The 25,063-nt window shown below is 40.6% G+C and overlaps 1 protein-coding gene across 3 annotated transcripts in view; it reads left to right on the plus strand.

Annotated features, from left to right (window-relative positions):
- zfpm2a (zinc finger protein, FOG family member 2a) overlaps positions 1 to 25,063 on the plus strand; it is a 515,248-nt gene that overhangs the window by 328,378 nt on the left and 161,807 nt on the right. For all 3 annotated transcript variants that reach the window (XM_062063680.1, XM_062063679.1, XM_062063678.1), the window contains one exon: positions 22,800 to 22,924. In XM_062063680.1, coding sequence (XP_061919664.1) covers positions 22,800 to 22,924 — 125 coding nt within the window. The remainder of the gene's footprint in view (positions 1 to 22,799; positions 22,925 to 25,063) is intronic.

The following is a 25,063-nucleotide window of genomic DNA, read 5'->3' on the forward strand; positions in this document are numbered from 1 at the left end:
ATTTAATTATCGACTATTCAAAGACACCCCTAGTGAGGATGCAGTCGTCATTGGTGCATTCTTGGCTATACCACAAGTGCCAGCGCTCATATTTCTTATTGGAAAAATGTATTTGGTTTTCGTACTGTATGATTCATATTTTGTCTGACCTTTTGAAACATAAGCCAAGGTACCACTGTACTTACGTTTCCACTAAGAGTCCATTTCAGTTGACCACAATGTCACTACTGAAACCAGCGTATGAACAATTACATAGAAGTGGGATGTTTTGGGTTGGATATTTTGGGTCCTTTTAAAATGTAAATGCAACAAAATGCATACCAAACTGAGCTGGACTGTACCACTCGTGGAAATGGGTCTTATGTTGTAGCTTTTCGAAAAATAAATTCCAAGCTATTGTTACATATAACTTCAATGTGCAACGTTTAAACCATGCTGTAAGAAAGTGTGTAATACTCTCTTTATGAAAGGTGTGTAACACTTTTTTTATGAAAAGACTGAACAGAGAGGATGGCAACTTTCTTTTGCCACTGAAAATGCATTTCAACTAAGCATACCATCAATTTCTCTTTCAACCTGCCACTCACAAGTAGAGTAATGTCCTCTTGATGGGTTAGACATTTTGTGAAAAACATTTAAAAGAATCAGATTGCAGCTGGTGTGGTGTGTGTCCTCTAGATGGTTTTGGTGATATGAGAGATATCTTTGTGTGAGGACAATTATTCTTTCAGTTTTGCTGTCTGGCTTTACATGCAATCAATTGAAATTGCAGCACTGCCCCAAAGATGGATGTCTTGCCGTTGTTGTCAGGAGGCGGCCTGCTTACTTTGTCAGGCTTTTGATGGAAGGTATGACTTGACAGCTGGTATATTTCATTTGTTCAATGACACAAAACAGTGTATGTGCTGATACTGTACTGTTGGACCAAATTATTGCATGTGAGGGAGTTAGTGTGTAGATTTTTTAATGTATTTAGTAGGGTTGTACATCTCCTTGTGATGGATGGTTCGATACGCATTTAAACACATTGGTTATGATACGATTAAAAAACAATATATTCTAAAAACAGAACTATTCGATAAGATTTTATATAGTGTATGAACGATTTGATACGGTGTATGAACAATTGGATTGTATGGTTAACATTTGTTGATGAACACATTCTTTACTACACCACAAAAGAATAGTACCATTCCTTCCTGTGCATACACTCCTCTTTGGGGATGAATAGTTAGGACCTCGGCACCAAGCACTCAGAATAGATCTGTCCTATCTAAGTCTATGAGCATGAATTAAAATTACTTGGATGAGAGGCCAAACGTCTTCCAAGACAAAATAAGCAGTCAACTGATCAGTTGATTGCCCTGAGAATACCAATAACCTGGATGAATGACAACACCCAAAGGCACATTCCTCGGAACATTAAAAAAAATCACATTCTATAAAAGTGGCATGCTTACAGTAATTTGAAATGTGTAAAAGATACCATATATCCCAAAAGATGCTGCAAGGCAAAGATAAAGTAAAAAGACAAACAACAGACTTTCTTGTCAAATATATATTTTTAGACATGGACCAAAAACGACTTGCTGAATAAACATATTTGTGTTTGATAGGATGATATAAAAACCATCACATAAAATGTATAAATAAAAAACTGCCTGGAGAGGATACCAGGTGGCCACAGTTCATTTCTGGAGAGGTACCAATCTGAAGGAAGTGTTAGCTGATCAGAAATTGAGACCTGAGATGAACCACTCATTGGACCACTCTTCCATGCACCGCTATACATATCTCTGCGTAGATGACTGGATGAGCCTGGAAGAAGATACACTCCCCCAATGACTATCTGCTGGTTTCTAGATACACTGGACTCCCACTTTATCTATTCATTTAACAACTAATTATTCTAACAATATTAATTTAACAATTCAATAACTACCCACTGGACAACCATTGCATCCGGTCACCCTGGAAGGGAGGTCCCTCCATCCAACACTTTTCAAGGTATCTTCTTATTCTCCATCTGCCTTTTTTTGAGTTGTTCCTTGAGCGAATGTGGGTTTAGATCTTTGTAAGTTTGTGAAGCCCTTTGAAGCACTTTAGATTAAGGGCTATACGAATAAAATTGGATTGATTGATTGAAAAAACAGAAGTCTAGGCCTTCAGTCCAATCAATAAAATAGTAAATGTTCAGTGTACTTCAGAACGGCTCTACAGGTCTTTCAAATGGAGTCAACAAGTCAAATGTTTTCAGGCGTAATTTCACCGTGTTGACACGATGAATGAGGACATGCTGGTTCTGGAGGTCCAAAATCAAAGCATCATATTATATACATATTCCTGGACAGCTATGTGGGGACCTGTGTCAACTGCACCTGACACGGAGGCGGGGGAAGCAAGGGAGTGATTAGCGGGAGTTGAATAAGAAGTGTGTGTCTACAATGCTCGCCAGGTATATTGTTACTGCTGTGTTGCTTGCTACAAATACAAAAAAGAAAGTAGTCGTTCGGTAAGGCAGGACTGTCGTCTTTTCCACGAGTCAAGTCAGCGCCGTCTCAGACACTTGCCAGTGGGTATTGACGGACGGCTAAGCTCAGATGTTCCGTAGTGTTGCCGTTCTGCAGTCGTTCATATCTTGTAGAAATATGGGGAAATCGTTTTGCGGGCAGCCCTGGCTCTTGCGTTGTTTTGAAGATAAGATGTCAACTGATTGCTGGTCTTGTGCGACACCCGGTCCATGTATTTACATCCATTGTCGTCTTCAGTTACGTAAGCTAACGTAGTAAGCAAGTAAAACCTTTTAGCAGGCAGCCTTCAACTGATTTCTAGTTTTGCGCGATACCTGGTTTATGTATTTACACACAATAAATCCAAGTCAGACGTGGGCAAAATACGGCTTTTCAATCCGGCCGGAAGTTTCCAAATAATTATTTTAGACCGTTAGGACAAAACTTTAGCCGCCATTATGATGTGCATTGCTGTTTTCAAATTACCATAAGTCTTGAACTGTAGAAAGTATTTCAATGGTTGGAATCTGCGCTTTTGAGCGATATAAGGGTTATTACCGTAATCTACATCACAGCCGCTCCAGGCAGATATGTGTTCATATTTTGCTGTATTTGTTGCATTTTTGTTGCGTTTGTAAAAGATGTCCATTGAGGAGGTGGTCTAAGAAGTAAAAGTGTCACGGCTGGTTACACCAGGCCGTGCCTTATTTTGAATGTGTTAGTGTTCTCCTGTGTTTAGGGTTTTAGTTCCTGTCCTGCGCTCTTATTTTGGTGGCATTTCCTGTTGTGTTGGTGTTTTTTCGTAACCGCTTCACATCTTTCTCTGAGCACTGATCCCAGCACCTGCTTTCTGTTAACAATTAGGTCTATTTAAGTTGAGTCTGAGCCACCATTCTTTGTCGGGACTTTGTTTAGAATGTATAGTCATTCATGTGGACGCTCTCTCCACCTGCCGTGAGTTTTTGCTGTGTTCCAGCATTCCATTTTGTTGTTTTGCAACCTGTCAGTTTTTGTTTCATTTTTGCATTGCCTTCCCTATGCTTCGGTGCCCTTCTAAACGGTGCTCGTCTTTTGTTTTTTTCGTCATTACATTAATTAGTTATTTACCTGCACGTTGCCTCCTCGCATTTTGGAAACACGCCAGTAGTCCCCGTCATGCGACCCAAGCGTCACAAAAAGAAGCGCAACGTTCTTACGTTGTTTATCATGTTGTTAATATTCACTGTTTTATCGTTCATAGTGAATATTGTAAATTCCACATTCTTTAATTTTATGTACATTCTGGGTGTCTCATTCAGTAAAAAACTGTAAAATTCCATCCATTTTTTTTAGGTGGTCTGACATAAGGTTTTTAGCATTCAAACAGACATTATTGTGAGTTTTTTTTAATAGTGTTCCTGATAAAAGGGACCCGAGCACACATAATGTGCTTGGGTCCCTGGAATGTGGAATATTGTAAATTCCACATTCTTTAATTTCATGTACATTCTGGGTGTCTCATTCAGTAAAAAACTTTAAAATTCCATCCATTTTTTAGGTGGTCTGACATAAGGTTTTTAGCATTCAAACAGACATTATTGTGAGGTTTTTTTAATAGTGTTCCTGATAAAAGGGACCCAAGCACACACACATACTGTACAGCAGATGTTTTACATTTTTACATATATATACAAACCCTGTTTCCATATGAGTTGGGAAATTGTGTTAGATGTAAATATAAACGGAATACAATGATTTGCAAATCCTTTTCAACCCATATTCAATTGAATGCACTACAAAGACAAGATATTTGATGTTCAAACTCATAAACTTTATTTTATTTTTTGCAAATAATAATTAACTTAGAATTTCATGGCTGCAACACGTGCCAAAGTAGTTGGGAAAGGGCATGTTCACCACTGTGTTACATCACCTTTTCTTTTAACAACACTCAATAAACGATTGGGAATTGAGGAAACTAACTGTTGAAGCTTTGAAAGTGGAATTCTTTCCCATTCTTGTTTTATGTAGAGCTTCAGTCGTTCAACAGTCCAGGGTCTCCGCTGTCATATTTTACGCTTCATAATGCGTCACACATTTTCGATGGGAAACAGGTCTGGACTGCAGGCGGGCCAGGAAAGTACCCGCACTCTTTTTTTACGAAGCCACGCTGTTGTAACATGTGCTGAATGTGGCTTGGCATTGTCTTGCTGAAATAAGCAGGGGCGTCCATGAAAAAGACGGCGCTTAGATGGCAGCATATGTTGTCCCAAAGCCTGTATGTACCTTTCAGCATTAATGGTGCCTTCACAAATGCGTAAGTTACCCATGCCTTGGGCACTAATGCACCCCCATACCATCCCAGATGCTGGCTTTTTAACTTTGCGTCGATAACAGTCTGGATGGTTCGCTTCCCCTTTGGTCCGGATGACACGATGTCGAATATTTCCAAAAACAATTTGAAATGTGGACTCGTCAGACCACAGAACACTTTTCCACTTTGCATCAGTCCATCTTAGATGATCTCGGGCTCAGAGAAGCTGGCGGCGTTTCTGAATGTTGTTGATAAATGGCTTTCGCTTTGCATAGTAGAGTTTTAACTTGCACTTACAGATGTAGCGACAAACTGTATATGGTGACAGTGGTTTTCTGAAGTGCTCCTGAGCCCATGTGGTGATATCCTTTAGAGATTGATGTCGGTTTTTGATACAGTGCCGTCTGAGGGATCGAAGGTCACGGTCATTCAATGTTGGTTTCCGACCTTTCCCAACTTCTTTGTCACGTGTTGCTGGCATCAAATTCTAAAGTTAATGATTATTTGCAAAAAAAAAATGTTTATCAGTTTGAACATCAAATATGTTGTCTTTGTAGCATATTCAACTGAATATGGGTTGAAAAATCATTGTATTCCGTTTATATTTACATCTAACACAATTTCCCAACTCATATGGAAACGGGGTTTGTATATTCCTCACACACTAATTGACTAAAAGAGTGCGCACTCGATGATGTCACATTGTCGATGGGAAAATGCATTTTTAGACAGTATGATTTGCTTTAGCGGCTAGGAGACCCCAAGAGTAACAAGCGGTAGAAAATAGATTAGAAAGGACACATTTAAAAAAAAACAACAACAATTTCAGAAAACAATCTGAAGTTGTCTATATTGTTTTTGTTTTAAAACCATATTTTTATTAGTTCGGCCCGCGTGTGCGCAGATTTCCCTTAATGCGGCCCCTGAGCTCAAATGAGTTGGACACCCCTGATGTACAGTATTACAGTATATGTAACAGCTGCAGCAAAAAAAAGGACATCATAAAATAGAGAGTAGATCCAGCAGAAAATAGACATTATAAACAAAGAGAGGTAGTTAACATAAAAGCAAAAGCACAAATAAAAAAAACCAACTTGAGACTTCCTGCGGGCTGGATTTTGGGGACCGCTGATGTATACTGTCAGCTCTGCAATATTTTTTGGGAACGTCTCTTATCTAGGTTTAAAGAGCTCACAGTCTCCTCAATATTTACACAATTATGTACAAAATTGATAAGTGTGAACCTTCTTGTCTGGTGTTCGGATTGAAACACCTGCATTTGTAGACTTTCTAGGGCTAACTAAAGCGTTCTATTTGGCATTTGCTGCTGGAGCAGGGGAGGGCTTTCCGTACACGTAACCCTTAGAAAGGCTTATGTGGATTTTCATAGCTAAAATGCCCTAATCCAGTTGGCCTGTTTAACACTCTGCCTGAACTGCCCAGTACTTGAAAACAAGCCTGACCCTAAAATCTATGAGCTTCTTTCTCCTTTACACTACCATTACTTCCTGGAAACATGCTGCCTTTTCCTACTCTTTAAACGTTCAGCCCCCTTTAGGCAGTCAAGGGATGATAGAGGTGGGTAGAGAGAATGAGGAGGAAGAGGACAAGGTGGCTGAGATGGGGGAGTTCAGTGTTTTTAAACAAGCTTGAGATAATAGTGTGAGCTGTGGGTTATAAATGTTGCATTTTGCCCACTGAGACCTGATAATAGCAGTTTGGGAAGGGTGGAAGGAGAAAGTTCATCGCTCTCTTATCAAAGCTCTGTGACATTTCTCCTTCAGCTGTAAAATTTCATATCACATATCTGCTATAAAGATGTGGCACCCCTTGTTGAACTGATACAGAACATTCCACTTCACTCCATATGCCTCTCTTGCGGTGTATTAATTTATAGACCATTTGCCGGCTATATAATACTGTCTATCACCTCGGATGAGTGGGATACTAGAGAACATCTCACAACTGCCCCACACAGGTTGATGAAATCTGAGCAGAAGCCATTTAATAGCTTGAATTTAGAGCTGCGACTTTATATTAGCATAAAGCAAATATTTCCGATGATGCCCACACCCTCAATAATGTGGAAAAACAATTTGTAGGATTGACTTTAAAAGTTCCTAACAATCAATCAATCAATCAAAGTTTATTTATATAGCTCTAAATCACAAGTGTCTCAAAGGGCTGCACAAGCCACAACGACATCCTCGGCTCAGACCCCACATCCGGGCAAGAAAAAACTCAACAAAACCCCTCTATTTTGAAATGTATCAAAGTATTGGAATACATGGTGGTACATGGAGAGCCAAGTGTTTTCTGATGTGGTACTTGGTGAAACAAGTTTAAGAACCACTGGTTTAGCGAGTGACTAACAGTTAAACCATCCTCATGTAAACGTATTCATATTCATTTGATGCGTCAATTAAAAAACACAGAACTACTGAACCTGATTTAAAAAAAGTGTCTGTGCATGCACAAATTCAAACAGGTTACAATTAGTTTTGGATTAAAATGTTGTTGCTCCACTTTTTTTGAATATCTACCAAACCCACTTATCCCTAGTGGTGTAATGTAACGTTTCTGCCTATTGCAGTATGGCAGAGAGCATGGGTTCGATTCCGGGCGTCACGAAGGCCATCCGACATGACAACGAAAATAAAACTACAAAATAAAATATAAAACCCAAATATTTAATTAATTAGGGAAACATCATGCATACAATCTCAATATAAATCTAATGCTCACTGGTCCATGACAATGTAAATATTACCAAATCCACTTGGATGTAAAGTATATTGGATATATTTAAACAATTTTCATTGTATAACCAAGACATCAGTTGGTAAACCTTTGCTTTTCACAATGACTTAGAGATATTTTGTACTCACACAAAACAATCCAGTTTTATGTGGAGAGGTTTATCTGCCAGAAATATTCTGCAGTAGCAATTTGATTAAGTACATGTTCATTTCAATTTATTAGGACACTTTATCTCTGGGTTAAAATGATGTGTAAAAAAATACAGTGCTACATATTTGTGTAATGAGGAAATATTAATTCCATTTTGACATTTTGGCAAATGAAGTAGAGTAATAGTATATAAACACTTATGAACCTGCAGGTTTATTTTGAAACAGATAACAAGATGGCGGATAAAACGGTCGGCCATATCTTGCGAGGACACCGGTAGTCAACTCCCATTTATTCTTTAAACCACACCAGACTGGCACTGTGCCACCAAGAAACGTATTAGTATTCAGTCATAGGCCACTGAAGAGAGAGAGTAGAGGCTTCTAATTCATCTCCACAATAACAAAAAATGGACACAAATGCGCCAAAAAACAAACAGATGCTAGCATGGAGCATCTTGGGTGCTATCTGAGGAGGATCTGGCCACACAAAAGGGACATTCATTGGTCTGCCAAGTATCTGTGGAGTGCAGGAACACACCCTAGAGTCTTTGCGACAGATGATGATCTTATCGAGGGGGGTCTGGTGAGGGGTGAGGGTTAGGTGGTGTTGGTAGATGTGGAGGGTGAAGGTGGCAATGGTGCAGAGACAGTAGTAAAGCCTCATTTTTAGATATTAGTTGACAAAGTGTTTGGCATTTGAGAATTGGATACGCAAAAGTGCCGCACACACAATCTCCTAATAATTGGTGATGTGCTTGGTCATTTGCTTCAAAAAAGAAAGTCGTGAAATAATAAAAACAAAACAATACTCTAATAATTTATATTTAACAGAGTAGGACAAGGATATTCAACTAAATTGTTTTGGGGCCACATTACCAAAAAGCTAAGGACTTGGGGGCCGGACTTCTCCCTTCACTCTTCTCCTTGAAGTCTTACTTTGTAAATTCCCGAGAATCAGCATCCTCTACAGCAGTGGTTCTCAAACTTTTTCCCCCATGTACCACCATAATGACTAACATTAAAATACAGAAGCTTAGCAGGCCTAAGTATACATTAAAAACAAGGTACCGTAGTGGTTTTATTTAACAAGTATATTTAATATTTTTGGCTACTGTAACATTAAACACAGTTTAAACAGTAACACTGTATGCAAATATAAGAAAATAAAACTTAAATATTAAATCAAATAAAATTAACCGCACATAAAAGTTAAAAAGACATTGTACTAAAATAGATATTAAAATAAAGATTAAAAGAAAATGTACTGAAGTATATAGTATAGTATTGTATGGTATAGTATAGTATACTGTATATAGTCTAATATTTAATTGATTCTTTTACCACAAGATAGAGCTCACATACACGGTAACACTTTAGTATGGGGAACCTATTCAGCATTATTTAATTGTTTGTTAACATGCAAATTAGTAACATATTGGCTCTTAATTAGTCATTATTAAAGGCCTACTGAAATGATTTTTTTTTATTTAAACGGGGATAGCAGATCTATTCTATGTGTCATACTTGATCATTTCGCGATATTGCCATATTTTTGCTGAAAGGATTTAGTATAGAACAACGACGATAAAGATTGCAACTTTTGGTATCTGATAAAAAAAAGGCTTGCACCTACCGGAAGTAGCGTGACGTAGTCAGTTGAACATATACGCAAAGTTCCCTATTGTTTACAATGATGGCCGCATGAAGTGAGAGAGATTCGGACCGAGAAAGCGACAATTTCCCCATTAATTTGAGCGAGGATGAAAGATTTGTGGATGAGTAAAGTGCAAGTGAAGGACTAGTGGGGAGTTGAAGCTATTCAGATAGGGAAGATGCTGTGAGAGCCGAGGGTGACCTGATATTCAGCTGGGAATGACTACAACAGTAAATAAACACAAGACATATATATACTCTATTAGCCACAACACAACCAGGCTTATATTTAATATGCCACAAATTAATCCTGCATAAAAACACCTGCGTGTTTGTTATGCTAGCTCCTAGCTCCTCTGCTAGCTCCTAGCTCCATAGAACACGCCAATACAATTCAAACACCTGATCAACACACACAATCACTCAGCCCAAAAGACAGTTTACCTAACCCAAGGTTCATAAAGCTTATATATTTTTAAAAAGTTACGTACGTGACGCGCACATACGGTCAAGTTATCGAATGTTTAGCAGCCAAGGCTGCATACTCACGGTACCTGATATTCAGCTGGGAATGACTACAACAGTAAATAAACACAAGACATATATATACTCTATTAGCCACAACACAACCAGGCTTATATTTAATATGCCACAAATTAATCCTGCATAATAACACCTGCGTGTTTGTTATGCTAGCTCCTAGCTCCTCTGCTAGCTCCTAGCTCCATAGAACACGCCAATACAATTCAAACACCTGATCAACACACACAATCACTCAGCCCAAAAGACCGTTCACCTAACCCAAGGTTCATAAAGCTTATATATTTTTAAAAAGTTACGTACGTGACGCGCACGTCCGGTACGGTACGTGTTATGCTAGCTCCTAGCTCCTCTGCTAGCTCCTAGCTCCATAGAACACGCCAATACAATTCAAACACATGATCAACACACACAATCACTCAGCCCAAAAGACCGTTCACCTAACCCAAGGTTCATAAAGCTTATATATTTTAAAAAAGTTACGTACATACGCAAAAAAAAGCCAAAGCTGCATACTCACAGTAGCACGTCTGCGTCTTTGTCATCCAAATCAAAGTAATCCTGGTAAGAGTCTGTGTTGTCCCAGTTCTCTACAGGCGTCTGTGTATCCAAATCAAAAGTCCTCCTGGTTAGAGTCTCTGTTATCCGAGTTCTTCCATCTTGACTGCATCTTTCGGGAATGTAAACAAAGAAGCGCCGGCTGTGTACTGTTGTGGCTGACTACGTTCGAAAAATACGTCCATTTCGCACCGACAACTTTCTTCTTTGCTTGCTTGGCTTCCTTCTCCATAATGCAATGAACATGATTGAAACAGATTCACGAACACAGATGTCCAGAATACTGTGGAATTATGAAATGAAAACAGAGCTTTTTCGTATCGGCTTCAATGTGGAAGGCATACCCGTGTTCGCCGGGCTACGTCACGCGCATACGTCATCCGCAGAGGCGTTTCGAACCGGAAGTTTAGCGGCAAATTTAAAATGTCACTTTATAAGTTAACCCGGCCGTATTGGCATGTGTTATAATGTTAAGATTTCATCATTGATATATAAACTATCAGACTGCGTGGTCGGTAGTAGTGGGTTTCAGTAGGCCTTTAAGTACTTATTAATGCCTTCTTCTGCATGGCCTTATTATACAACCAGTAAGCCATTAACTAAGAGTCTTACCTCAATAACCTCAGAATTATTGCTTATTAGTAACCCTAAACCTAACCCTTATATGTTCCCCTAGTGTCCAAATAACTCAAAATTAAGTATTTGTTACTTACAATATGTTCCCCATACTAAAGTGTTACCCAGAAAACATTTGATTTTGGTCTTTTTATTTTATCAGAATTTCAGAAGCACTTTGCTGTTTCCAAGAACCCTTTACAGAAAAGTTAGTCAAAGATCATCTCATTGACAGCCTTCTAGTGTTTTCAAGAATCTGCTACAAAAATGTGGGTCTCTCACTAGCTCTTTTTAACTGAACTTGCAGGCCACCGGTTAAGTAGTCTAAATGATGAAAAAGAGAGGACCTAAAGTTTGTATAAGTAAAGCAGTTCAAAACATGACTACTGAATGCATCTGAAGTAAACAAGCGACAACAACACCTTAGTTACCTAAATCACATCACAAAAGAAAATTGCCAAAAAACAGAGAGAACTGAAAGGGGTGCCTTGAGATATGCCCTTGTCATATAAATCACAAGTTTGGACCCCATTGTTATACCGTATGTTTGTTAGAAAGGTTAAATAGTCAATTCAAGGTCTGTCAATGTGTTTACAGTGGTCCGAGTTGCAAGGTCCTCTATATAACAAAAGCATTCTAGGGTTTTTAGGAATTTGCTGCTAAAATGCTTGTTTCCCAAAATTTGAACTGAACCCGGGGGCTGGTATGGTGTCATTCCCTCCCGGATTTGGCACCCAGGCCTCCAGTTGAATAACCCTGGTATAGGACAATGGGCATGAGGGATCTACAAACCCCGTTTCCATATGAGTTTGGAAATTGTGTTAGATGTAAATATAAACGGAATACAATGATTTGCAAATCATTTTCAACCCATATTCAGTTGAATATGCTACAATGATGTTCAAACTGATAAACTTTTTTTTTTTGGAAAAAAATCATTAACTTTAGAATTTGATGCCAGCAACACGTGACAAAGAAGTTGGAAAAAGTGGCAATAAATACTGATGTAGTTGAGGAATGCTCATCAAACACTTATTTGGAACATCCCACAGGTGAACAGGCAAATTGGGAACAGGTGGGTGCCATGATTGGGTATATAAGTAGATTCCATGAAATGCTCAGTCATTCACAAACAAGGATGGGGCGAGGGTCACCACTTTGTCAACAAATGCGTGAGCAAATTGTTGAACAGTTTAAGAAAAAACGTTCTCAACCAGCTATTGCAAGGAATTTAGGGATTTCACCATCTACGGTAATATCATCAAAGGGTTCAGAGAATCTGGAGAAATCACTTCACGTAAGCAGCGAAGCCCGTGACCTTCGATCCCTCAGGCTGTACTGCATCAACAAACAACATCAGTGTGTAAAAGATATCACCACATGGGCTCAGGAACACTTCAGAAACCCACTGTCAGTAACTACAGTTGGTCGCTACACCTGTTAGTGCAAGTTAAAGGCCTACTGAAATGATTTTTTTTTATTTAAACGGGAATAGCAGATCCATTCTATGTGTCATACTTGATCATTTTGCGATATTGCCATATTTTTGCTGAAAGGATTTAGTAGAGAAAATCGACGATAAAGTTCGCAACTTTTGCTCGCTGATAAAAAAAAGCCTTGCCTGTACCGGAAGTAGCGTGACGTCACAGGAGCTAGTATTCCTCACAATTCCCCGTTGTTTACAATGGAGCGAGAGAGATTCGGACCGAGAAAGTGACGATTACCCCATTAATTTGAGCGAAGATGAAAGATTCGTAGATGAGGAACGTTACAGTGAAGGACTTGAGAGGCAGTGATGGACGTATCTTTTTTCGCTCTGACCGTAACTTAGGTACAAGCTGGCTCATTGGATTCCACACTCTCCTTTTTCTATTTTGGATCACGGATTTGTATTTTAAACCACCTCGGATACTATATCCTCTTGAAAATGAGAGTCGAGAACGTGAAATGGACATTCAGTGCCTTTTATCTCCACGACAATACATCAGCGAAATGCTTTAGCTACGAGCTAACGTGATAGCATCTTGCTTTAACTGCATATAAAAACAAAAGAAATAAACCCCTGACTGGAAGGACAGATAGAAAATCAACAATACTATTAAACCGTGGACATGTAAATACACGGTTAATGTTTTCCAGGCTGGCGAAGGTTAACAATGCTGTGCTAACGACGCCATTGAAGCTAACTTAGCAACCGGACCGCACAGAGCTATGCTAAAAACATTAGCTCTCCACCTACGCCAGCCAGCCCTCATTTGCTCATCAACACCCGTGCTCACCTGCGTTCCAGCGATCGGCAGAAGGACGAAGGACTTCACCCGATGCGTTTGGCGGCCCGCAGACGTAGGAAGTCAAGGTGAGGTCGGCGGCTAGCGCGGCTAGCGCGGCTAGCGCTCCAACAAAGTTCTCCTGGTTGTGTTGCTGTAGTCCGCTGCTAATACATCGATCCCACCTACAACTGTCTTCTTTGCAGCCTTCATTGTTCATTAAAAAAATTGCAAAAGATGTCCAGAATACTGTGGAATTATGAAATGAAAACAGAGCTTTTTGTATAGGATTCTACGGGGTACCATAACTTCCGTTACTCTGACTTCGTCACGCGCATACGTCATCATACCGCGACGTTTCAGCCGGATATTTCCCGGGAAATTTTAAATGTCACTTTATAAGTTAACCCGGCCGTATTGGCATGTGTTGCAATGTTAAGATTTCATCATTGATATATAAACTATCAGACTGCGTGGTCGGTAGTAGTGGCTTTCAGTAGGCCTTTAAAACTCTCCTATGCAAGGCGAAAACCGTTTATCAACAACACCCAGAAACGCCGTCTGCTTCGCTGGGCCTGAGCTCATCTAAGATGGACTGATACAAAGTGGAAAAGTGTTCTGTGGTCTGACGAGTCCACATTTCAAATTGTTTTTGGAAACTGTGGACGTCGTGTCCTCCGGACCAAAGAGGAAAAGAACCATCCGTATTGTTATAGGCGCAAAGTTGAAAAGCCAGCATTTGTGATGGTATGGGGTGTATTAGTGCCCAAGACATGGGTAACTTACACATCTGTGAAGGCGCCATTAATGCTGAAAGGTACATACAGGTTTTGGAGCAACATATGTTGCCATACAAGCAACGTGACCATGGACGCCCCTGCTTATTTCAGCAAGACAATGCCAAGCCACGTGTTACATAAACGTGGCTTCATAGTAAAAGAGTGTGGGTACTAGACTGGCCTGCCTGTAGTCCAGACCTGTCTCCCATTGAAAATGTGTGGCGAATTATGAAGCCTAAAATACCACAACGGAGACCTCCGGACTGTTGAACAACTTAACCTGTACATCAAGCAAGAATGGGAAATAATTCCACCTGAGAAGCTTAAAAAATGTGTCTCCTCAGTTCCCAAACGTTTATTGAGGAAAGGCCATGTAACACAGTGGTGAACATGCCCTTTCCCAACTACTTTGGCACGTGTTGCAGCCATGAAATTCTAAGATAATTATTATTTGCAAAAAAAAAAAAGTTTATGACTTTGAACATCAAATATCTTGTCTTTGTAGTGCATTCCATTGAATATGGGTTGAAAAGGATTTGCAAATCATTGTATTCCGTTTATATTTACATCTAACACAATTTCCCAACTCATATGGAAACGGGGTTTGTAAAAGGGATATTTGGATGATTGCAAAACATGTTAAAGTGAACATGGAAAATACAGACACTTTGTGAAGTCAACTCATTATTCATCCACGGGTGTTTTTTTTTTTTTTTTTGGAGACCAAAATACCTGCAACAGCTGTGACTAGCCATCTGTGCGCCGAGGTCCTCAGGCAACATTTGTTGTGTGATGCACACAACTGGAACCCAAACACGGCGGACCACAAACCACACACATTGCCCCTTACCCACCTCAACCTTCATCGCTTGCATCTACACTGTTCAGTATTCGTTCCAAAAAATAAGGACAGAAAAGGGCAAAGGAAAGAAAAACAAGAAAAAGGATGGCTGGGTAGGGGTTGGTTGAGCTGCGTGTCAAGCGGCGCTAAACAGCAACTTGCATCCAAGCGGTTAAAGGCCGCGAGTCTTATCTGAGGACAAACAGAATGCATCAAACGGTGGCTGTTGCTCTCGCTGATGACGACCAGCTGTGCACCAGTGTTTAATTATTTCTCCATAATGAGCTGCAGCAGCATGGACAGGAGGAGAGAAACAATGAGCTGGACGTGTATTTTGCTAAATGTCTTTGCATACATATCCACCAATATATGTATATAATTATTTAAAAAACTAAATGCCAGTCTGTTGCAAATTATAATGTGTGACATTTGATTCTTCACTGTCTTACAAATTTTCACAATTGATGAATCAGCACACTTGCATTGTTCATACCCAACAAGGCATTTCGATGCTCTGATTATTTGTATGCATGCAGGAAGCACAAAAGGGTAACTTTCAATTGCATCACACCAGGCAGATACAATAGTGTTCTGCAGATACACATCTGGTGTACAATTAGAACAGTGCCAAATAGGTCATCGTGACAACTATCAGAATGTTCAAATCACTCCAGACAAGGGAAAAATCCATATTACTGAGCAGTTTCGAAATTGATTAAAATAGTTTTCAATTATAAAATAATGCACATATATTAAAGGCCTACTGAAACCCACTACTACCGACCACGCAGTCTGATAGTTTATATATCAATGATGAAATCTTAACATTGCAACACATGCCAATATGGCCGGGTTAACTTATTAAGTGCAATTTTAAATTTCCCGCTAAACTTCCGGTTGGAAACGTCTACGTATGATGACGTATGCGCGTGACGTCACGACGGCAACTGAAGTATTCGTACCCAATGTGTCACCATACAAACTGCTCTGTTTTCATCGAACAATTCCACAGTATTCTGGACATCTGTGTTGGTGAACCTTTTGCAATTTGTTTAATGGACAATGGAGACTGCAAATAAGAAAGTTGTAGGTGCGATCGGTGTATTAGCAGCGGACTACAGCAACACAATCAGGAGGTTGTGTTGTGTTTGAGCTGGATAGCAGACGCACTACCGTGAGTACAGCTTTGGCTTCCAAACATTTGATCGCTTGCCCGTACGTGCGTGTCGCTATGTGCATGTCACGTACGTAACTTTGGGGAAATATATGTTTCTTGCCGACTCTGATGGCGGCCGGGGTGTCGCCGAAAGCTACAACGCCCGCCGCCACCGCTCTGTAGTTAGCTTCAATTGTTAAGCTTCGCCAAGCTGGAAATTATTAACTGTGTATTTACATGTTCATGGTTTAATAGTATTGTTGATCTTCTGTCTATCCTTCCAGTCAGGGTTTTTTTTTTATTTTGTTTCTATCTGCATTTGAGCCTGATGCTATCACGTTAGCTCCGTAGCTAAGTTAGTTAGCTTCAATTGTTAAGCTTCGCCAAGCTGGAAATTATTAACCGTGTATTTACATGTTCATGGTTTAATAGTATCGTTGATCTTCTGTCTATCCTTCCAGTCAGGGTTTCTTTAATTTTGTTTCTATCTGCATTTGAGCCCGATGCTATCACGTTAGCTCAGTAGCTAAAGTGCGTCAACGATGTATTGTCGTGGAGATAAAAGTCACTGTGAATGTCCATTTCGCGTTCTCGACTCTCATTTTCAAGAGGATATAGTATCCGAGGTGGTTTAAAATACAAATCCGTGATCCACAATAGAAAAAGGAGAGTGTGTGTAATCCAATGAGACCTTGTACCTAAGTTACGGTCAGAGCGAAAAAAGATACAACCTGCACTGCCTCTCTAGTCCTTCACTCTAACGTTCCTCATCCACGAATCTTTCATCCTCGCTCAAATTAATGGGGTAATCGTCGCTTTCTCGGTCCGAATCTCTCGCTCCATTGTAAACAACGGGGAATTGTGAGGAATCCTTCCTCCTGTGACGTCACGCTACTTCCAGTATAGGCAAGGCGTTTTTTTATCAGCGACCAAAAGTTGCGAACTTTATCGTCGTTGTTCTATACTAAATTCTTTCAGCAAAAATATGGCAATATTGCGAAATGATCAAGGATGACACATAGAATGGATCTGCTATCCCCGTTTAAATAAAAAAAAAATCATTTCAGTAGGCCTTTAATGTCGATTGTAATCTTTTTTGTGCAGGTTTGTGATGTATTTCTCTGTTGTTTGCGTGTCTGACTTCATATTGCCGGCTCTATATCCAGCCTCTACTTTGCCATTCCAACGACAGAGCATGACTGGCATATAATTGACAGAGCCAAATGAACTCTGCCTAGCAACAAAGAGCTGGGAAAAATTGTTCTGCATTCTTCAGTTGATCTTACTTACTGTATTTTACGGACTGTAGAGCACACCGGTATATAAGCTGCACCCACCAAATCTTAGAACAAAAAATATAAATAAATAAATAAACTGTAATTGTATACACTTGACATTGCAGCATGTTATTGCACACATTAAAACAAGTTATATTAACAACGTTGCGGATTGCACTTGTGCATGAAATCACACAATTTCACAGTCACATGTTTGTATTTAACAGGACTATGGCCCGGTTATAAAAACTGTCCCTCAGTCTATTTGTTCATGTTTTCAGCACCCTGAATCTTCTGCCCAATGACAGCAGCTGAAACATCCGGTGTCCTGGATGTGTACTGTCATTTAAAATGCTGTATGCCCTCTTGAAACAACGGGGGCTATGGAGGTCTGTAGGGAGGGGAGAGGGTGCCCAATGATTTTTGGGAAATGTAGATGATCCTCTGAAGTGCCTTTTTGTGTGCCACGGTGCAGCTGGCCAACCACACAGAGATACAGTACGTCAGCACACTCTCAAAGGAGCAGCGGTAGAAGACAGTCAGCAGCTCTCTCTTCAAGTTGATCCTCCTGAGGATCCTCAGGAAGTAGAGCCGCTGTTGGGCCCTCTACACGACCGTCGAGGTGTTGGAGCTCCATTTGAGGTGTGCATCCATATGCACGCTCAAGAACTTAAAGCTTGGCACCCTCTCCACATACTCCCCGTTTATGTGGATGGACTGCACATCAGTCTTCCTTTTCCTGTAGTCCACAATCACCTCCTTTGTATTACAGATGTTGAGGTCCAGGTTATTTTTAGCACACCACCTCACCAGTCTCTGAACCCACTCCCTGTACGGCATCTCACCGCCTCCAGAGATCAGTCCCACTGAAGTAGTGTCATCTGCAAATTTGACGATAGCATTTCCTGGGTGAGAGGTGATGCAGTCGTGGGTGCACAGAGTGTAAACGAGAGGACTCAGTTCACAACCTTGTGCAGCTTGGCAGTTAGTCTGTCTGGGAGTATGCTGTGGAAGGCAGAGCTGGAGTCGACAAAGAGCAGCCTAGCATAACGCCCCTGCAATTCCAGGTGGGAGATGGTGGTATGAAGCGCTGTGCAGATGACATCCTCTGTCTATCTATTTATCTCTGTATGCAAATTGCAGTGGGTCAAGTGTGGATGGGAGACAGGAAATTATGTGACGTCGAATTAATTTCTCAAAACACTTCATGGCCCCGGGTGTCAGAGGAACTGGTCTGTAGTCGTTAAGACTGCTGATGGAGGTCTTTTTGAGCAGCGGAATGATTTTGGCAGACTTCAGGCATGATGGGATAAGGGACTGGGACAGTGACTCATTGACAATTCTGATAAAGACCCCAACCAGCTGGTCTGCACACTCTTTGAGGACCCTGCCAGTTACGCTGTCTGATCCAGTGGCCTTCCTGGGGTTCAGGGCTTTCAGTGTGCACCTCACCATAAGATTTCTTGGTCGAGCTACCACTTGCTGGTGTCCTTCCACCTCGAAACTTGCAAAGAAGTAGTTCAGCTCCTCTGCTAGTGCAGAGGTACTGGACTTGAAGTGGTTAAAGTGCTGGAATCCCTGCCACACCTGGCATGTGTTGTTGTTGGCCATGTGGTCCTCAACCTTCCATGCTGCCTTGGCCTCTCTGATGCCCCTCTTTAGGTCGGCTCTGGCTGCGCTGTACTGCACTCCATCCCCGGACCTGAAAGCAACATTGCGATGCCTCATCAGTGCTTTCACCTCTTTAGTCATCCAGGGTTTCTGGTTGGAGTACTCTCGGAGATGTTTGTCAACAGTGACACTATCAACGCAGAAGGTGATGTAGGCTAGCACAGATCTGGTGTCCTCCATTAGGTCCTGGTGTTCAAACACACTCCAATCTGTGCTCTCAAAGCAGTCCTGCAGCTGGTGTAGTGTACCTTTTGGCCATGTTTTTACAGTTCTTATGGTTGGGGTTTCACTCTTCCTGAGGGGGGTGTATGTAGGAATCAGCAGAATGGACATGTGATCTGAAAGACCCAGATGTGGTAGTTGTCTTGCTCTATAGCCTTTTTGGATACATAACATTTGTCCAACGTGTTTGCTCCTCTCGTGGCACACTTGACATGCTGACTGAATCTGGGGAGTAGTGTCTTCAGTTCAGCATGGTTATAGAGTCTCCCCTGCTATGTGCACTGCGTCAGGATAAGAGCTCTGCTGGCTGCTAACTGATTTGTATAGCTCCCCCAAAGCTATGTTAGCATTAGCATCGGGTGGTATGTAGACAGCCATTACAAAGACGACGGTAAATTCACACGGCCGATAGAAGGTTCTGCATCTCACGGTCAAATATTCCAAGTCCAAGGAACAATGAATGTCCACAGTCTCTGCATTTCTGCACCAGCTGTTGTTGGTGTAGATGCACAACCCCCCTCCTCTGCTCTTACCGGAGTCGCCGTTCCTGTCGTAGTGGTGGAGCGTGTGGCCTGCTAGCCCGATAGCCGAGTCCGGTATGGATGGTTGTAGCCAGGTCTCTGTTATTAGCACAAAACTATAGTCACTGCAACACTTGTCGGCTGCGATCTGTAGTCTCAGCTCGTCGATCTTATTCCCAATGGATCTGGCGTTGGAGAGGACGTGATCGTGGTGCGCACTCCGCAGCGTAATCCCAAACACAGTAATTCCTGGGGACTGTATGTAGGATTCACCCAACATACTGTGGTGTTTCCACACAAAAACAAAACATACAAAACACTAAATTAAGCACCGAGAATGGAGAGCCGTGAGCCATGATTTCTCATCTACGGACTATAAGCCACAGTTATATACATTGTGAAATGAGTTATTTAGAAAGAAAGATTCTGTAAATGTTTTTTTAAAGATTCTGTAAAAAAATGTATGTTACTTACTTACGCCATCTGTCACTACTATTAAGGATATTCCAATCAGGGTTTTATGCTATCGATTCCAATACAGATCATCCATAAATGAGATTAGCCAATACCAATACCAATGACATGTATGAACTGTCATTTTTTCAATGTGTTTATGGTGAACCCTATTGACAGTTTTAACAATATTGACACAATATTTAAACCAATCCCATATTCTCTTTTATTACGTACAATTTTCTGAGCAAAACAAAGTCAATAGTACACAATACACTCCCGTACTTTCGGGGCCATAGATCACACTGGTATTCAAGCCGCACCCAACACATTTTTGAATAAATAAATATGTTTACATATATTAGCCACATGACCATTAGCCACAGCTATATTCAGGTACAAAATATTTTGTAAATGTTTATTTAGATAACTTAATTGTTTCCAACTGGTGCCTGTCACACAGCAGTAAAAAGGCTGATCAAACAAAACAGAAGTCGTCATGAACCAACTGGCTGCAAAAGCGAGCTCTCCAATTAGCTAAACAGACTCAATAACTCCACAGTTACGTTTTAGTGAATTTCCGAAACTGAAACAATACAAAAAGAAAGCGATTTTAGTCAATAAAACTAACACAGACCCATGAAAACGTGTTAGCATATTCACTAATGCTAACGACGCTAGTTTGGTTACAGTATGATAGCATGTACAAATATGCATAAAAACACTCCTACAGACATCACACATGGGACGGTTTAGTAAGTATGAATTGTTTTAGGTATATTATAAAACTTACAAATGTTGCTTGGAGTGATGAATGAAGAATCCTTTCGATCAGAAACGCTATAGCCAAATAGTAGACGAAATAGGATATACCTCCAATTTAAGGCACAAAACAGGTAGTACATTTTCGATCCGGAGCACCTGCAGTGAGCAAACTCGTCCAAAAGATGGCGCCATAGCGCAAACAATAACACAGATTTGTTGAACACAAACCATTATAGCGGCTAATGAAGAAAAATCCATAAATTAGCCACACCATTTTATATGCCGCAGGGTTCACAGCGTAGGAAAAAAGTAGTCCGGAAAATACGGTAAACAAAAGCAAAATCTAATATCTACTACTCATTTAAATCCATCCATCCATCCATTTTCTACCACTTGTCCCTTTTTGGGGTCGCGGGGGGTGCTGGAGCCCATCCCAGCTACACTCGGGCGGAAGGTGGGGTACACCCCGGACAAGTCGCCACCTCATCACAGGGCCAACACAGATGGACAGACAACATTCACACTCACATTCACACACTAGGGCCAATTTAGTGTTGCCAATCTACCTATCCCCAGGTGCATTTTTTTGGCGGTGGGAGGAAGCCGGAGTACCCGGAGAGAACCCACGCAGTCACGGGGAGAACATGCAAACTCCACACAGAAAGATCCCGAGCCCGGGATTGAACCCAGGACTGCTCAGGACCTTCGTATTGTGAGGCACATGCACTAAACCCAGTGCCACCGTGCTCATTTAAATCATTCGCTACAAATAAATACAGTGTCAGCCAGAGCATAATGTCGTTTTTCATCGGCATTACAAGGCAATAATCCCTAGCCACAATCATATTTTAGTTAACCATGAACAATTTATGGTTTTGTTTGTGTTATTAGATTGGAATGATCTAGACCAGAGTCAGGGGTTCGAACTAGACAATTCTGTCAATCAAGTCCAATCCACTCCTTGTCAAGTATTGATGACGTTTTAATTATTGCAGACTCTGAGCTCTAAAATCTCAGTTGATTGATGAAACTGTCACAATGAACAATGCTTGGACTTTATTTTGATCTGTTATTTCTGAGCTACTAATGTCTAAAACATTCTAACACCACAGAACTTGAGGTTGATCTCTGAAAAATACCTCTAACTTATTTTCATGACAACCAGATAGAGATTTATATACAACGAGAGCTGTATTTCGCTGTACAACCCACAAATATGTGCCCCAACAGAGGGTCATCACCCTCAGTAAACTATGCAACAGCCTGCCTTGTAGTTCAGCATAACAATTTGATTAAACACTATCCCTAAATGTACACTCAATCTACAAGATAAGATAGCTGGGGGTGTCAGGAGGGTGAGCACCGGTAGTACTAACACTGCTATCCGGTTTTACTGTTAATTAACTAGAGTGCTGTACAGCACTAACAAGGCCCCTGCCTTACTGGAATTACAAAAATAGTCCTGCCACTAGCCAGATGCCTGCAGTGTCTCATAGAGATTATTTTAACAGAAGACACCTTTCAACTCATGTTAGTGCATGATGTGCCTGAGGAACACCATCAGATGGATGCTCGATTCATTTGCTTATCCGTTTTGAAACTGCTTAGCTTCAACCTTTAAATTTTGATCCGCAAGGAGGTAATCTTATGATGGCAAATGTGTGTTTATGCAGAAAAAATAATAAGTGTCAATGTAATTCGGAAGGGTAACTTCTGGGATAGATGGAGCAGTGTGGTTAACCGCTTACGGTTGTGTGTGTTTTCAGGAGACCTGGACGCATACCTCAAGGATGGCGAGCGCCGGGTCCACAGCCGTCTACAGATGCCTGTGGGAACAACGTGGGGACCTTTCGAAGGCAAGATTGAGATGGGTAACGAGAATAGCACACTGGTATGTCCACATACTGTTTTTTATTTTATTTAAGAAACATCACATTTTAACATAATTTAATTACAATATCAAAGGAAGCAGTGATGGTTAAATACCAGTCCCAGGACATTCATTTTAGGGATTACATAAATAAAAAGGGGCTGTACAATTCTTATGCAATTAGATATTGCCTGATGGCAATATAAACAACAATATCTTATATTAAGCAATTGTAAAACTAGACGTGAAACCAGTGTACTTTTTTGTGAGGGAATACTGTCTGAGTCCTATGTCTTTTACTCATTTTGCACATATTTGAATGAAGCAGGTTAAAATATGAATTCTTGTCACCACGTGAAAGTATTTTAACCAAGTATTTTTCACATATTTCAAGAGCTGAGTTCCATATCCTGACCTTTTAGAGATACAAATTGCCACTCATGTATTTCTAACAGTTATGGTTATAAAACTGTGGTGGCGCAGTGGTGTAAAATAGCACTGCATTTCTCATAATCTCCACCAGTTATGTTGATAAAGAATATATAGCTAGAATATAAAACACCTTGTCACAAGGTGGCGGGGCTGATTCCAAGGCAGAAGGGGACAAAGGACGACTTTTAGATGTTTTTAGTACAAATGTGCACATTAACGTGAATACAACAGCATAAACAACACCAAAGTAACTAGGAAGAACAGAGCAAAGCCGCATAAACTAAACCAGGGCAAAAGTACCCCAGAAACAGATTATACAGAACAAGAAGGCGAAGCCTCACTGATGCTGGAACAAAAGACAGTCCAGCGTCTAATTGCTGCCAAGTAGGGCATACAAAGGCCAGATTTGCACACTAATTGCAGGTGTGCAGCTCGTGACACTGCAACTCAGAGCAGAGAAAAGCAGCAACAACAAGACGTGAACAAAAATATCTTAATTTTGTAGTTTCATAGGCATTGATCAAATTCCTTCAAGACTACTGTATATCAGTGCAATCAAAGGGTGCCATATCTCGATAGCTTTGTTGACGTAATTTCCGGTTGCAGACTAATCGCCGGCTAAAACACTTGGCGAGGAAACAAGCACCGAAGCTGCACTCAGAGCAGACTCGGCCAAATTGCGTCTAGGTAAAGTTGCAATTTTCTATGTCAACAAAGCAAGTATGCCTGATAGAAAATGTCCGAACGAAAAGTAAGGCTCCGCTTTTTCAGAATGCGCTAGCTTGATGCTAATTTACACTGGCTTTGTAATATACATGCTGCTAATTATTATTAGCGATTTTAAATTGCGACTTAAACACTTTAAAATTTGGTAATGAAAACTTCGACAAAGGTCTATGTTACAATCAAACATCTGGTGTGTAATAAGTGCAATACTTTTAGTACAAAGACTTTGTAGGGTGCATCCTAAGAATAGACTGGCACAAACAGCTTCATGGCAAAGACTAGTTAGGCAGTACATTATAGCCAATACACTACTGCCATCTAACATCGTGGAATTGCAACATAATGCAAAGTTTAAAAAGTTAAAGTACCAATGATTGGTGTGGCGAAATTATTCTCTGCATTTGACCCATCACCCTTGATCACCCCCTGGGAGGTGAGGGGAGCAGTGAGCAGCAGCGGTGGCTGCGCCCGGGAATCATTTTTGGTGATTTAACCCCCAATTCCAACCCTTGATGCTGAGTGTCAAGCAGGGAGGTAATGAGTCCCTTTACTGTATAATACTTGCAAATGAGACACAGAAATTTAATAAGAAAACAAGATTTAACAACTGGACAGCACAGTTATCATGACCAGCTCTTTTTTAAATGTTTCATACGAAATTTGATTGTATTAATTACCATTTATTCACGTGCACAAAAGTACAGAACATTGGTACCACTGAGTACCGACATCAATTCCCAGGTTAAACCTGCCAATTTTATGACAACACACTGAGACTTAGCTCGTGCAGACTGGACTTCAAATTAGTCTTTTTAATGCTCCCCAGCACTAGGCAGCTTTCTATTTTCTGTTTCAAAGATCGAGCAAAGCTGAGTGTTTAACAGCTGCTCTGGTGGGATGATGATTCCTCCACAGGCTTGGTACTCTATTCTGAATTTGGATTAATTAACGCGTTCCTATTAAAACTGTAACCAGTCTCACATTCCCCTTGCAAAGACACAT

The sequence above is a fragment of the Entelurus aequoreus genome, linkage group LG11, assembly GCF_033978785.1.
Source record: "Entelurus aequoreus isolate RoL-2023_Sb linkage group LG11, RoL_Eaeq_v1.1, whole genome shotgun sequence".
NCBI classification, from domain to species: domain Eukaryota; kingdom Metazoa; phylum Chordata; class Actinopteri; order Syngnathiformes; family Syngnathidae; genus Entelurus; species Entelurus aequoreus.